Source organism: Camellia sinensis, chromosome 2 (assembly GCF_055761805.1).
Source record: "Camellia sinensis isolate YWXY chromosome 2, ASM5576180v1, whole genome shotgun sequence".
Classification (NCBI taxonomy): domain Eukaryota; kingdom Viridiplantae; phylum Streptophyta; class Magnoliopsida; order Ericales; family Theaceae; genus Camellia; species Camellia sinensis.
This window is the reverse complement of record NC_138962.1, coordinates 1631849-1645000: the sequence shown is the minus strand read 5'-3', so window position 1 is coordinate 1645000 and position 13152 is coordinate 1631849. Positions and strand designations below refer to the sequence as shown.

General features: G+C 40.8%; 1 protein-coding gene and 1 long non-coding RNA gene across 2 annotated transcripts in view; both read left to right on the top strand.

The window, feature by feature from the left end:
• The window catches only part of LOC145819828 (homeobox-leucine zipper protein ROC2-like), an 11226-nt gene extending 2135 nt beyond the window's left edge, over positions 1 to 9091 (top strand). Inside the window, exon 3 of the mRNA XM_082913685.1 lies at positions 8984 to 9091. Coding sequence (XP_082769811.1) covers positions 8984 to 8989 — 6 coding nt within the window. The 3' untranslated portion in view covers positions 8990 to 9091. The remainder of the gene's footprint in view (positions 1 to 8983) is intronic.
• Positions 9092 to 9096: 5 nt separating this feature from the next.
• On the top strand, positions 9097 to 12774 carry LOC145819827 (uncharacterized). Its single transcript, XR_014360596.1, has 4 exons — positions 9097 to 9125; positions 9227 to 9382; positions 10748 to 10830; positions 11715 to 12774. It is a non-coding gene; the product is annotated as an uncharacterized LOC145819827 (long non-coding RNA).
• The last annotated feature ends 378 nt before the right edge of the window (positions 12775 to 13152 follow it).

Genomic DNA, 13152 nt, shown 5'->3' with positions numbered 1-13152 from the left:
GTGAAGATAGAGCTCATATGCTTATCTTTGTGAAGTGTGGATACAGCTTGTATGCTTATCTGTGGATATTGTTGGTATACATATCTGTTGTAGAATGTGGATACGGCTTGTATGCTTATCTGTGGATATTGTTGATATACATATCTGTTGAGAATGTGGATATAGCTTTTGTGCTTATCTGAATGTGAGATATAGTTTTTATACATATCTGTGGAAATGATGATAGAGCTAGCATGCTTATCTGTTGAAAAAGGGAAAATGAAAAGTAATTGGGACTTGTAAGTCGTTGACATAAATATGTAATTTATGTGATTGTATCAGTGTTGACCAACTATCAATTGCTAATGTTTTAGTCATTGTCCATGGTTGGTTTAGCGTATTTCTACTGGGCTGTGGCTCACCCTATATGGGAACATCATTTTCAGGTACAGGAAGCATGCCACCTCCAAGGACATAGCTGGGAGGCTAGTGGCGGGCATAGTTTTGTTGTTGTACTTTTGATGTATTACATGTAATTTCAAGCCAAGGGCTTAATGTGTAAACGAGTTAGAACTCTTTGTTGTAACCAAGTGTTAACTTGGAAAGCTGTAAGCCCGTAGGGCATTTTGTTATGAGGTTAACATGTAATACTTATGTAGTGGAACTCTAAAGAATGAAAGAATGTGGTTAGTTTATATGTAAATGTATGTCCTATTAGATGGGTTTATTGTTATTATTTTGAGGGCATTACAACTTGGTATCAGAGCGTACCGGGTTCGAATACTTTGGGTACGTGGGAAGTGATTAGGATCACAATGGGTTTGTCTCGCTTGATAGAGACTTAGATGTAGTATCATATGCTATGTGCTTAAGTGATAACATGCTTATGTGACTATGTGGGTATGGGATTTAATTTCTGGGATGTTGATTGGATCCTTGAGTTTCTGGGAGTCTTGTTGGAAAAGCACTTGATCAATGCTATTTCTAACCGGAACTCTAGTAACGCCTCGGGACTATCATTATCCGGAAATGAAATTCGTAAGTGCTTATGTGTTTATGTGCTTATGTGGAGTGAATTACAGTTGTCCATGCATTAGGACGTTAGTGTTTAGTTTCGGCACATTCGTGAATGTGCTAATGTTCTGTGTTGCCTTTATTAGGATGTCAGGACGAGGAAGAGGAGCTAGGCGTGGTAGACCTGCGAGGCAGGAAGCACCGTCACAGGGTGAGATTCCGGCAGTGCAGGAGGGAGTTGGGCAGGCCAATGTGGCCGAGCCAGTGGGTCAGCAGGCTATGGGTGCCTTGGCCAGAGAGATAGCAGGAGCTTTGGGTATTCTTAGAGCTGGGAATCAGGCAGCTGAGGCTGGGCCTTCTTTCTTGAAGAGGGAGTTCTTCCGGTGTAATCCGGACGAGTTTATCGGGGATCCTAAAGAGCCGCTTAAGGCAGATGAATGGCTCGAACAGACAACGAAGACGTTTGAGATGCTTGGCATCGAGGATGGAGCACTGAAAGTGACCTTGGCATCCTTCCAACTGAAGGGAGATGCGGGTCAATGGTGGAAGTACGAGAAAACTCGTGTTGGTGGTACTTGGGAGGCGTTTGTGAATGCTTTTCAGGAGAGGTTTTTATCAGCAGCGGCTAGGGAAAAGCTGAGGGATCAGTTTAGCCGGCTTAATCAGCAGGGCTTGTCAGTGGCCGAGTTTGAGGCTACTTTTACCAGTCTGTCTAGGTTTGCACCTGAACTGGTGGCGTCTGAGGAACGCCGTTGCTATGAGTTTGAGCGGAAGTTGAGGCGGGGCCTCAAGTTGAGAATTGGTGGGTCTTATATTCGAGAGTATAGACACCTGGTAGATGCTGCAGCTCATATGGAGCTTATGATGCAGGAGGAGGATGAGGGTCAGAGAGGCTCCAAGAGGAGCCAGGATAGTCAGAGTGATGGCAGGAGACAGAAGGGTTATAACCCTCAGCAGTCTCAGGGTGCAGTTTCTAGATCGACCTTTCCAGTGCCGAGTGGAGGCTCGGGGAGAGGCAGTCAGGGGGAATTCACTTGTTACAAGTGTGGCCAGCTGGGTCACAAGGTTTCTGTTTGCCCGCAGAAGGGTGGGGGTCAGAAAGCTGTTTCTTCTTCAGCTAGACCGCAGAGTCAGAGTTTGGGCAGGGGGCAGCTCTTGACTTGTTACCAGTGTGGACAACCTGGGCACATGAAGAGGTTTTGCCCATAGTTGAGTGCCACTTCGGGAGCGTCTGGTTCTAGGCAGACGTAGGGTTTTCAGCCAGCTCAGTCTGTGCAGGCCTCGAGGGCCAATCCGGGAGTTTCGTCATCCCAGTCTGTGCAGCAGTCTTTTGCTCCGAGAGGTGAGCAGGTAGACCAGGGGCCTACGGGGCGCGTGTATGCTGTTACCGCGCAGGATTTAGTACCGGCTCCATCAGTAGTGAGAGGTACTTTTCTGTTTTGCAACTCGGTTGCTAATGTGTTGATAGACACGGGTGCATCTCATTCTTTTGTATCTGCTGCATTTGCATCTGTTTTGGAATTGGAGTTAGCACAGTTAGCATCTCCTATTTGTGTGGTATCGCCTTTGGGTGGTGAGTTGATCCTGAAACAGGGTGTTAGAGGATGTGATATAGAGGTCGCCGACTATAGGCTTCCTTTTCCGTTTGTTGTCATGCCCATGAAGGGTTTTGATGTTATTTTGGGTATGGACTGGCTATCGTCATACCGGGCTGTTATTGATTGCTACCGCCAGAGGGTCACGTTATGTACCTTGAGCGGGGAGTGGTTCCATTTCTTGGGAGACCGGGTTGGTAGTGTTTTGCCACCGGGGTATGACTCGCGAGGGCGAAGTGAGCTTAGTAGTCTACTTGCCAGCTTTGAGAGTAGTAAGTGTGATGAGACACTGATTGTGTTGCCGAGGGTGGTTTGTGAGTATTCGGATGTTTTTCCCGAAGATCTCGTTAGTTTGCCACCTCACCGAGAGATAGAGTTCTCTATTGATTTAGTGCCTGGTACGGCGCCGATTTCTATGGCACCTTACCGTTTTGCTCCAGCAGAGTTGGTTGAGTTGAAAGTTCAGCTCCAGGAATTGCTAGATAAGGGCTTTGTTCGCCCTAGTGTTTCACCGTGGGGAGCACCGGCCCTCTTTGTTAAAAAGAAAGATGGTGCCTTGAGATTGTGTATAGACTACCGAAAGTTGAATCGGGCTACGGTTAAGAATAAGTATCCTATGCCCCGTATAGATGATTTGTTTGACCAGTTGAAGGGTTCCCGTTGTTTCTCTAAGATAGACTTGAGATCGGGTTACCATCAGTTGAGGGTCAGGGAGGAAGACATTCCTAAAACGGCATTCCGTACTCGGTATGGCCATTACGAGTTTTTGGTGATGCCATTCGGGCTTACCAATGCACCGGCAGTCTTTATGGACTTGATGAACCGGATTTTCCGGGAGTTCTTAGACCGATTTGTGGTTGTTTTTGTGGACGATATCCTTATCTATTCGTCTTCTGAGGAGGAGCACGAGGCACACTTGAGAGTGGTGCTTGAGTTACTTAGAGCCCATAGGCTGTATGCCAAGTTTGGGAAGTGTGAATTCTGGCTGAGGGAAGTCAAATTCTTAGGCCACGTGGTATCCGGGGAAGGGGTGTCTGTTGATACATCCAAGGTTGAGGCAGTGCAAGATTGGGCACAGCCTAAGAGTGTGTTTGAGATCCGCAGTTTTCTGGGATTAGCTGGGTATTACCGTCGGTTTGTGAAAGATTTCTCCAGGTTAGCGTCACCGTTGACTAGACTGACTCGGAAAGGAGTCAAGTTTGTGTGGAGTGAGACTTGTGAAAAGTCGTTTCAAGAAATGAAAGTTAGATTGACCACCGCTCCGGTGTTGATTATTCCGGAGAGAGGGTTGGGTTATGCGGTTTATTGTGATGCCTCACGAGAGGGTTTGGGTTGTGTGTTGATGCAAGAGGGGAAAGTGGTAGCTTACGGCTCACGTCAGTTGAAAATACACGAGAAGAATTACCCTACACACGACCTAGAGTTAGCAGCTGTGATCTTTGCCTTGAAAATCTGGAGGCACTACCTTTATGGTGAGAGGTTCGAGGTATTCTCGGATCATAAGAGTTTGAAGTATCTGTTTACACAGAGAGACTTGAATCTGAGGCAGAGGAGATGGATGGAGTTCATCGAGGATTATGATTTTGAGTTGCATTATCATCCGGGAAAGGCCAATGTTGTGGCCGATGCCCTTAGTAGGAAATCCATTAGTGATGTAGCTTGTATAGCCATCCGGGAATGGGAGATGTTGGGAGCACTTGGCGAGTTTGATTTGCTACTTGGCGAATCTGTTGAGACTGCGGCCTTGTTTTCTGTTGTTGCGCAGCCTACACTTGTGATTAGAGTGTTAGAGGCACAGAGAGGTGACCTTGAGGTAGAATCCCTCCGAGAGAAGATCTCCAGTGGGAAAGTTGAGAAGGGTTTGACGGTGTATCCCGACCTGAGTGTGAGATACCGAAACCGTTTGTTTGTACCGGAGTCTTGCCGAGAGGAAGTACTCCGAGAGTTTCACCATTCGCGCCTTGCGGTGCATCCGGGAGGTACTAAGATGTATCAGGATTTGGGTCGCCAGTTTTGGTGGCGGGGTATGAAGAGAGATGTGGCTGTTTTCGTATCGAAATGCCTTACTTGCCAGCAAGTGAAGGCCGAGCATCAGAGGCCAGCAGGTTTGTTGCAACCCTTGCCTATTGCCGAGTGGAAGTGGGAGCATGTCACTATGGACTTCGTTGTAGGTCTTCCGAGGACTCAACGGGGTAGTGATGCTATTTGGGTGGTTGTAGACCGGTTGACTAAGTCGGCGCACTTTATTCCTATGCGCGTGAGAGATTCGGTAGATCATCTTGCCGACTTGTATATTCGGGACGTAGTGAGATTGCACGGGGTCCCAGTGACGATCGTCTCAGATAGAGATCCTCGTTTTACTGCTAGGTTGTGGCAGAGTTTGCAAAGTGCCTTGGGCACTAAGTTGACCTTTAGTACGGCTTATCATCCTCAGACTGACGGGCAGTCCGAACGTACTATTCAGATCCTCGAGGATATGCTTCGGGGTTGTGTCCTGGACTTCAGTGGGACGTGGGAGAGGCACTTGCCATTGGTAGAGTTTGCCTACAACAACAGTTTTCAGTCTAGCATCGGTATGGCACCGTTTGAAGCCTTGTATGGCCGACCGTGTAGGTCTCCAGTTTGTTGGGCCGAGGTGGGTGATGCACCTTTGTTGGGTCCGGAGTTGGTTAGGGAGACGACGGAGAAAGTTGAACTTGTCCGTAGGAGGCTTGTTACAGCCCAGAGTCGACAAAAGAGTTATGCCGACCGTAGGAGGAGACCTTTGGCGTTTGAGGTGGGTGACCATGTCTTTCTGAAGATATCACCTAGGCGAGGCTTGATGAGATTTGGGAAGAGTGGGAAGTTATCCCCTCGGTTTATTGGTCCTTTTGAGATCCTTGAGAGGATAGGTGAGGTTGCTTATCGGTTAGCCTTACCGCCGCAGTTGTCCGGAGTGCATGACGTGTTTCATGTGAGTATGCTTCGGAAGTATAAGCCAGATCCATCACATGTGCTGGATTGGAGCGATTTAGAGGTAGATGAGGATGCCTCGTATGAGGAGAGACCGGTTCGGGTCTTGGATAGGCGGGATCAGGTCCTGCGTGGCAAGACCATTCCTTTGGTGAAAGTCTTGTGGAAACATCACGGAGTGGAGGAAGCCACTTGGGAACGTGAGTTGGAAGTCCGAGAGAAATATCCGGACTTGTTTGTTGATATGTAATCTTGTATTTAAATTTTACATCTTGTTGAACTTAAGAGCTTTGATATATGTCTTAAGTTGTGAAACATTGAAAATGTTTTGGTTATTGGAAGTATGTTTTGGAACTTGCCTAATATGGAAGTTGAAAGTGACATTATATGTGTTAAATATATTGTTGAAATTGGAAGGATAGTGCATAATGTTAATGCATGTTGAAAATACATATGTTGTTTACATATTGTGATATGTCTCTTGTTAAAGGGATGGGATGACCGGTAATGGGTCGAATTGTTGAATGTTAAAATGTAACATTGTTTAAAATGGAGGAAAACTTGTTTTTGAAAACTTGTGCTTAATTTCGGGGACGAAATTCTGTAAGGGGGGGAGGTTATAGCGATCCCGGGTTTACCCTTGTTGTACAGTGATCCGGACATGTGTCCGTGGATGTTGGTAGTTGTTTATTTTCTAGTTTGCATCCTTTGTACTTTGTATTTGAGTTATAGGATGTGTTGGGCAGGTTTGTTTCAGGTTGGTTGTGTTTGGAAACCAAGTGTTGCTGCCCAGAATTTTGGGCCTTCGCTCGAGCGAGGAGTGGTCGCTCGAGCGAGCGTTGTGTTGCACCCGGTTCTGGACCTGAGAGTTGTAGTTTCTGGCTCGAGCGAGCTTTTCGTGGCTCGAGCGGTCTGGGTTTTTCTTCGCTCGATCGAGAACTTCTTGGCTCGAGCGAGAGTTTTCTGTGTCTGGTAGCTCGAGCGACCAATCCTTCGCTCGAGCGAGCGTGTTTTATATCAGCGGGCAGCAGCGTCTAAAACATCACTTTTTCAGTCCTTTTCTTTGATTAAACCCTAAATCCGACACCCTCTCTCTCTAAACTTGCACTCTCTCTAAGATTTGATCTCCCTAGGGTGGGAATCTAGCCTAGGGCCTTTGTTAAAAAGATAGAGGGCGTTGAGAGCTTCGATTTAATCTGAAAAAGTTTGGATTTGGAGCAAGTTGATCTTGGAGTCTTCATCTCCTTTTGGGCTAAAACTTCAAGGTAGGGATAACCTACTCCTCTCTATGGGTTTTGTCTTTAAATTTTGGTATTTTGAGATGTTGGGCTTAGTTTGGTAATTTGGGGAAGTTTGGGGCTTTTGTGTAAATTTTACAAAAGTTGGGATTTTATTCATAATAAACCTAGATGCATGTTTGGCATGGAAAAATGGAATGATTGTTGAATCATTGATGTAAATGGAACCTAAGGGTTGAAATGGTAATTATGGAAAATGGCCTAATTACATTGTTTAATTAATTGGGATAATTAATTGGTGAGAAATGAGGAAATGAAATGTTGATTGAATATCCATTTGTGCATTTATTTTCTGTTTTAGAAATAACTGCTTTGGGCTATCGGTGGAGGATAGTCGAGATTGTTGTAGACAATGCATGATGATTAGGTAAACGGAAACTAATCAATGGAATGTGTCATGGAACTTAACGGTTGATAGAATACATTAATTGTGTGTATTGTGTGATTGTATATAGAACCACTGTGTTTATATACGTTATGTGTAGAGGAGGAGATAGGGGATGTACTCCGCGGTTTAGGGGAAGATAGGGGATGTACCTCTAAACCGGATAGGTATTTGGAGGAGATAGGGGATGTACTCCGTAGACAGAGCTCATATGCTTGTCTAGAGAAGTGAAGATAGAGCTCATATGCTTATCTTTGTGAAGTGTGGATACAGCTTGTATGCTTATCTGTGGATATTGTTGGTATACATATCTGTTGTAGAATGTGGATACGGCTTGTATGCTTATCTGTGGATATTGTTGATATACATATCTGTTGAGAATGTGGATATAGCTTTTGTGCTTATCTGAATGTGAGATATAGTTTTTATACATATCTGTGGAAATGATGATAGAGCTAGCATGCTTATCTGTTGAAAAAGGGAAAATGAAAAGTAATTGGGACTTGTAAGTCGTTGACATAAATATGTAATTTATGTGATTGTATCAGTGTTGACCAACTATCAATTGCTAATGTTTTAGTCATTGTCCATGGTTGGTTTAGCGTATTTCTACTGGGCTGTGGCTCACCCTATATGGGAACATCATTTTCAGGTACAGGAAGCATGCCACCTCCAAGGACATAGCTGGGAGGCTAGTGGCGGGCATAGTTTTGTTGTTGTACTTTTGATGTATTACATGTAATTTCAAGCCAAGGGCTTAATGTGTAAACGAGTTAGAACTCTTTGTTGTAACCAAGTGTTAACTTGGAAAGCTGTAAGCCCGTAGGGCATTTTGTTATGAGGTTAACATGTAATACTTATGTAGTGGAACTCTAAAGAATGAAAGAATGTGGTTAGTTTATATGTAAATGTATGTCCTATTAGATGGGTTTATTGTTATTATTTTGAGGGCGTTACAGATTACAAGAATACTTTGCAATATCTTACTGTTTTGTAATAAAATGTAGGTTGAAATTAGTCAACCCTTTGTACATCAAAAAATTACTGTTTTGATGTATCTGATTACAAGAATACTTTGCAATATCTTACTGTTTTTCATTTGATATTATGATAATTTTAATGTTTCTTACAATGATTTTATTTATTCATAATTAGCAACTTGATCTCTCCTTCCCCTTATTGAATTAATAATGTGCTAGCTTCTGTTTCCCTTGGTTGCTCCCCGTTTGTTTCATTTTTGTGCCTTTAACTTTGTTCATGGGTGCATCATTTCTTGCTTGAATGGACCAATCACTTTATGCGGTCCCAAAATTTGGTCTTTAATGGTGTAATGAGCTGAGTTCTCCCCTTATCCTTCCTTCGACAGATTAGTAAGGCTTTGTTTGGCAACTTAGCCACTAAAAAAAAAAAATTGAACATCTTAGTAACTTTTTCCAAAAAGTTAAAAAGCCACTTAAAAAAACAATTCCCAAATGAGGCCTAACTTAAGTTCTAAATAATATCCTATCCTCACATTCGTTATATCTTGTGCCTACATTCTTCTAGAATGATCTGAATTTTTTTTGGGATCCTTCCTTGAAGAGTAGAGTGAGTTGCATCCATACAATATTCTTTGCATATTCTTTACCCAATAACTTGGGTTTCTTGCATTGGTTTTTTCTGGACTTGTGGTTGCACCATCTCTACCCTCTTTCTGATGTAGTTGATGCTACATCTACACATGTATTCCAAACCATTAATTTTGTTTATTTATCTGGCAGCCCTGATGATTAGGAGTGTTTCCTGGATTACTTAGGCTGTTTGCTCGAGGATGACAGTAGCTGGTGTAATGGTGCTGATAGTGATCCAATTCATCCATCAAAATCTGTGGATTGCAAGCTTGCGCACTTGTCAGATGAAGTGGTGCACATTTTAATCCTTGCATTACATAAATTATTGTTTGGTACAGTTCTTTCCACAAAAGTTTATGCTGAATTTGATTTGTGTGACTTGGATGTGTGCAGTTTGATTCTCATATATTAATTGCGCCAGCTTTTGTACAAAAGTTATTCGCAGAAGCCAGTACTGACTCTGCAAGATGTCCATACTTGGCAAATCTTGAGATTGAAAGGAGGAAATTCTTGTTTGGAAAGGGAGTCTTTTCTTCTTTACTATCAAATGTAAGTCTTTTCTTCTTCTAACATCATAAAAAATTAGACGATCCAAGCTTCTAATTTTTCGGAAGTTGGACATGTTACACTTGTGAAATTCAGCCGTAACAGGCAGTGACTGCCCATGCCACGTGTGTGTGTGAAGCCATTAGATCAATCATGGCAGTTACCAAGCTTATGGCAGTTACCAAGCTTGAAGCAATGAGATTTGACAGGGTATTCTAGGCATAGAAAAACTCGTGACAAAGTTTCAAAGAGTTGTGCGCTTTATATAATAGTATAGATATGTATTTTTTTTTTTTTTTTGCAATTATAGTTTCAATAGTTTCATGATTCATACTATTGAATTTTATATATTAGCTATTCTTGTAAATTGTGGACGTTAAAAGTGACATAGATTACTTGTTTTTATATATTTATTATATGTCGTATATTTGAATATTATACATCAATTAGGCACCTCAATTAGGATTGTATATACTGGATTGATGAGACCTAAGAAAGTTTCATGTTTCGACAAATCTTGAACTTGCCTTGCCCCTTTTAAAACCTTGAGCTACATTACATTACTCTTGAAATCACTGGACTGATGAAAGCACACAAAGACAAAAATTGGTAGTTAGATTGTTCCAACAGAGTTTATTTATTTATTTATTTTGCTTGGAGACGGAGAGTTTATTAAATAGTGTAATTCTGCACAAGTTGATCAGCATACTAGTTTCTTTTTTATCACCTTTTAGCCGAGTATTTATGCATGTGTACATTCTCTTTGCTTCTCTTCCTAGAATACTCGTTGTTGTGTGTTTTTCAGAATGCTTTCTAATAGAGAATTAGCTAGACACTCTAGAAGAAGAAAACAAGCCCATTTGACTGAGCTAGAAACACAGGTTTTGTCCTTTATCTTGTCCCTTGGGACCCAGCCTATAACACTCTGCATTTTCTCATCAAAGAATACAACACATGTATTTGCTGCATTAGATAAGCCAACTGTCATGTACAGTAGTAACAAGAAATTACTCTCCAACAATGGAAATTTGAAAGAGGTTAGTCATATGTGCCCTTTCAACTCTGCTGCTTTTCCGGACAAGTAAATTTGGTTCTCTCTCTTAATTTAAAGTTTTTTCCCCCTCATCATCGTCAATTGAAATGTTGGAACTTGATTCTTTTGTATTTTTTCTTAAACACACTTCTTGAATTGGAAAAGAAGAAATCTTTAATTGTTATTCTAGTCCATGCTTCTAAAGGTAATTATATGCCATTTCTTGGTAATTTTAGCTCAACAGTTTGTTGCTGTTCTCTGTTCTGGTGTATCTGCTATATATGCTGTTCTGCTCTGCTAATCTGGTGTATGTGTAATTATCTACTCTGTTTTAGGTTAGATTTGTTCAACAAAGATTGGATTCTACTCTCATCTATTCATTTTAGGCCCTGATTCTTGAAATCAAGTGATTATTAAGGTAAATGTTTTTCTTTTATTTCATTAGCATAAGAAATATGAATGAAATTATGGAATTCAGAATGTTTGAATTGTTTAGTATATTTAAGTGATTTACGGATTATAATTTTATAATTTTTATATTTTATAGTTTTGATTTTATTTTTTATTTGTATCTCATAATGCATGCTATCAACTTATTATGATATCTAACTTTTCGAGGGACTGCTCATATAACACCTAGCTTATTGACGAATTCAACCTTATATGTTACTTCTGTTAGATCGCCACTAATCCCAAAAGGTCAAGTTGTGTGGAAAGAGGCCCAACAATGCATATTGAGCTCTCCGACACCCTCGTCATGTGCAATCCCGTCTTGCATGTGGAGATGAAAACATCCTAACATGTGGAGAAGCAAAATGCCAACAAGGAAACAAATGCATATATAGAACTTGAACCTAAGACCTTTATTAACCTGTGGTTTGACACCTTATTAGACAAACACCAGTAGTCCAGAAAATTTAAGACCTTAGGAAAGGGGCCCAACAATCATTACTTTGCTCTCCAATACTGTCACTTGGATTTATCTTTGAAAATGAATTTTCAGTTAGCCTTGATGCATCACTGCAGTATGTACTAAGCATTGTAGTCTATCATGGTTACTTGCACTTTTTTACCCCTTTATGTCATTTTCAAGTATGGCTAGTCAGAGTGTTAATGTAAATCATGTATGATGTATCCACTTCCTACCGTGTCAATACTGTCATGTATGATGTATCCACTTCCTAAGTTTCGTGCTTCTTGGGCTACTCATTGTGGGGCTATAACGTAATATGTGATGGTATATTACGTTTGATGGTGAACTAATTATTTGTGTTGAGTATTTCTAATACCGTTGAATTATAGTTCCAGGTCTGAGATGTACGCCTTATAATGGACCGCAATTCAAGTCATTCCAAGAGAGTTGGGTAAGTTCAATTTTTCCTTCCATAGCCAAAAAATTATCTCAATTTAATTTTTTATTATGCTATAACTATTTTAATTCTATCATTAGTGGAGGTTTGTCATCTCGTAATGAGGTCAAAGATAGAAGTCTACACTTCTTTTAACAACTAAGGCTGTTATCAACAAGTGAAGATGACAGAGCAAAAGGCACACTAATCATATTGAAAAAGTCTACATGCTAAATTGACAAGTAATTATGGGCTAACAAAATTGCAGTAAGGCCAAGTCCAATGCTTTGTAAGATAGATGATGACCCCCTGCCCTTCTCTTTCACCCTCCTCCCCCACACAATGTAAACTCGCCAAGTTGTTTTTTTTTGGTTTTGGGGATGGGCTTCATGAAATTGCATTGGTTAAATTTTGGTTTCGGTAATGGAGAAATGTTTTAAACATTGCGTAGCTATTAATGGATTTGTATTATTCTAGTGATTTTAAAATATTAAGGGTGAATATTGTGGAAAAAAACTGAATATTGTTAGTTAGAATATTGTTAGTTAGAATATATATTCCAATAATGTTGTCATACATTACAACACAAGTTCATCATAGAACTTTGGCAACATCACTCTCCTCAAAACAATTTTTGCATCCCAGGGATTGAGTGTTAAAGACCTTGTTGTTCTTTTAGTTGTAGTAATTTGTCTACTTGGATGATTGTTAACTTGTTGTGCTTGCTGGTATGGCTCATTCGAGAGTTGTGTTGTTGTGTGTTTGGGAGACTTACCACTCACTTACGATGGTTGTTTTATGCTTCAAATGGTTTCATAAATTTTTTTTACTAACTTGGTAATACAAAGGCAAAGCAGTGAAACATTTCAGATATTGAAATTGAACTTTTATTAGACTTTATGCAACTAGGATTAGATTGAGAAGATTTGTCAGTGAGAGTCCTAACTGTTGATTGGCTTTGATTTTGCTGTTTCTGCAATATTAACCTAGTGCTTCTCTTTTCTCTTTTTTCTTTTTTGCCCCTTGCAAATAGCGTGAAGATGTAGCTTATAATTTTGACTACGGAACCCCCATCCACACTCATTGATCTTCTTTCTTTCTCCAGTGGTGATGATAACTCAAGTTTAGCACCTGAGCGGTAAGCTATTACACATTAATGGGATGCACCTTGGGAGGGACCAATATAAGTTGTATGAACTTACGACACATTAATGGGATGCACCATTTGTGAATTAGCCTTAAAATTAATTTTTTGTTCTCATAATCTCAAAAAAAGTCTGTTACAGGGATAAATTGTATAATTGATCTAATTGTAAATTGATGAGTTACTAATGTTTTTAATCTTTTGTATAATTGATTAATTACTAAAACTTTTAATTTATTTTTTTGCA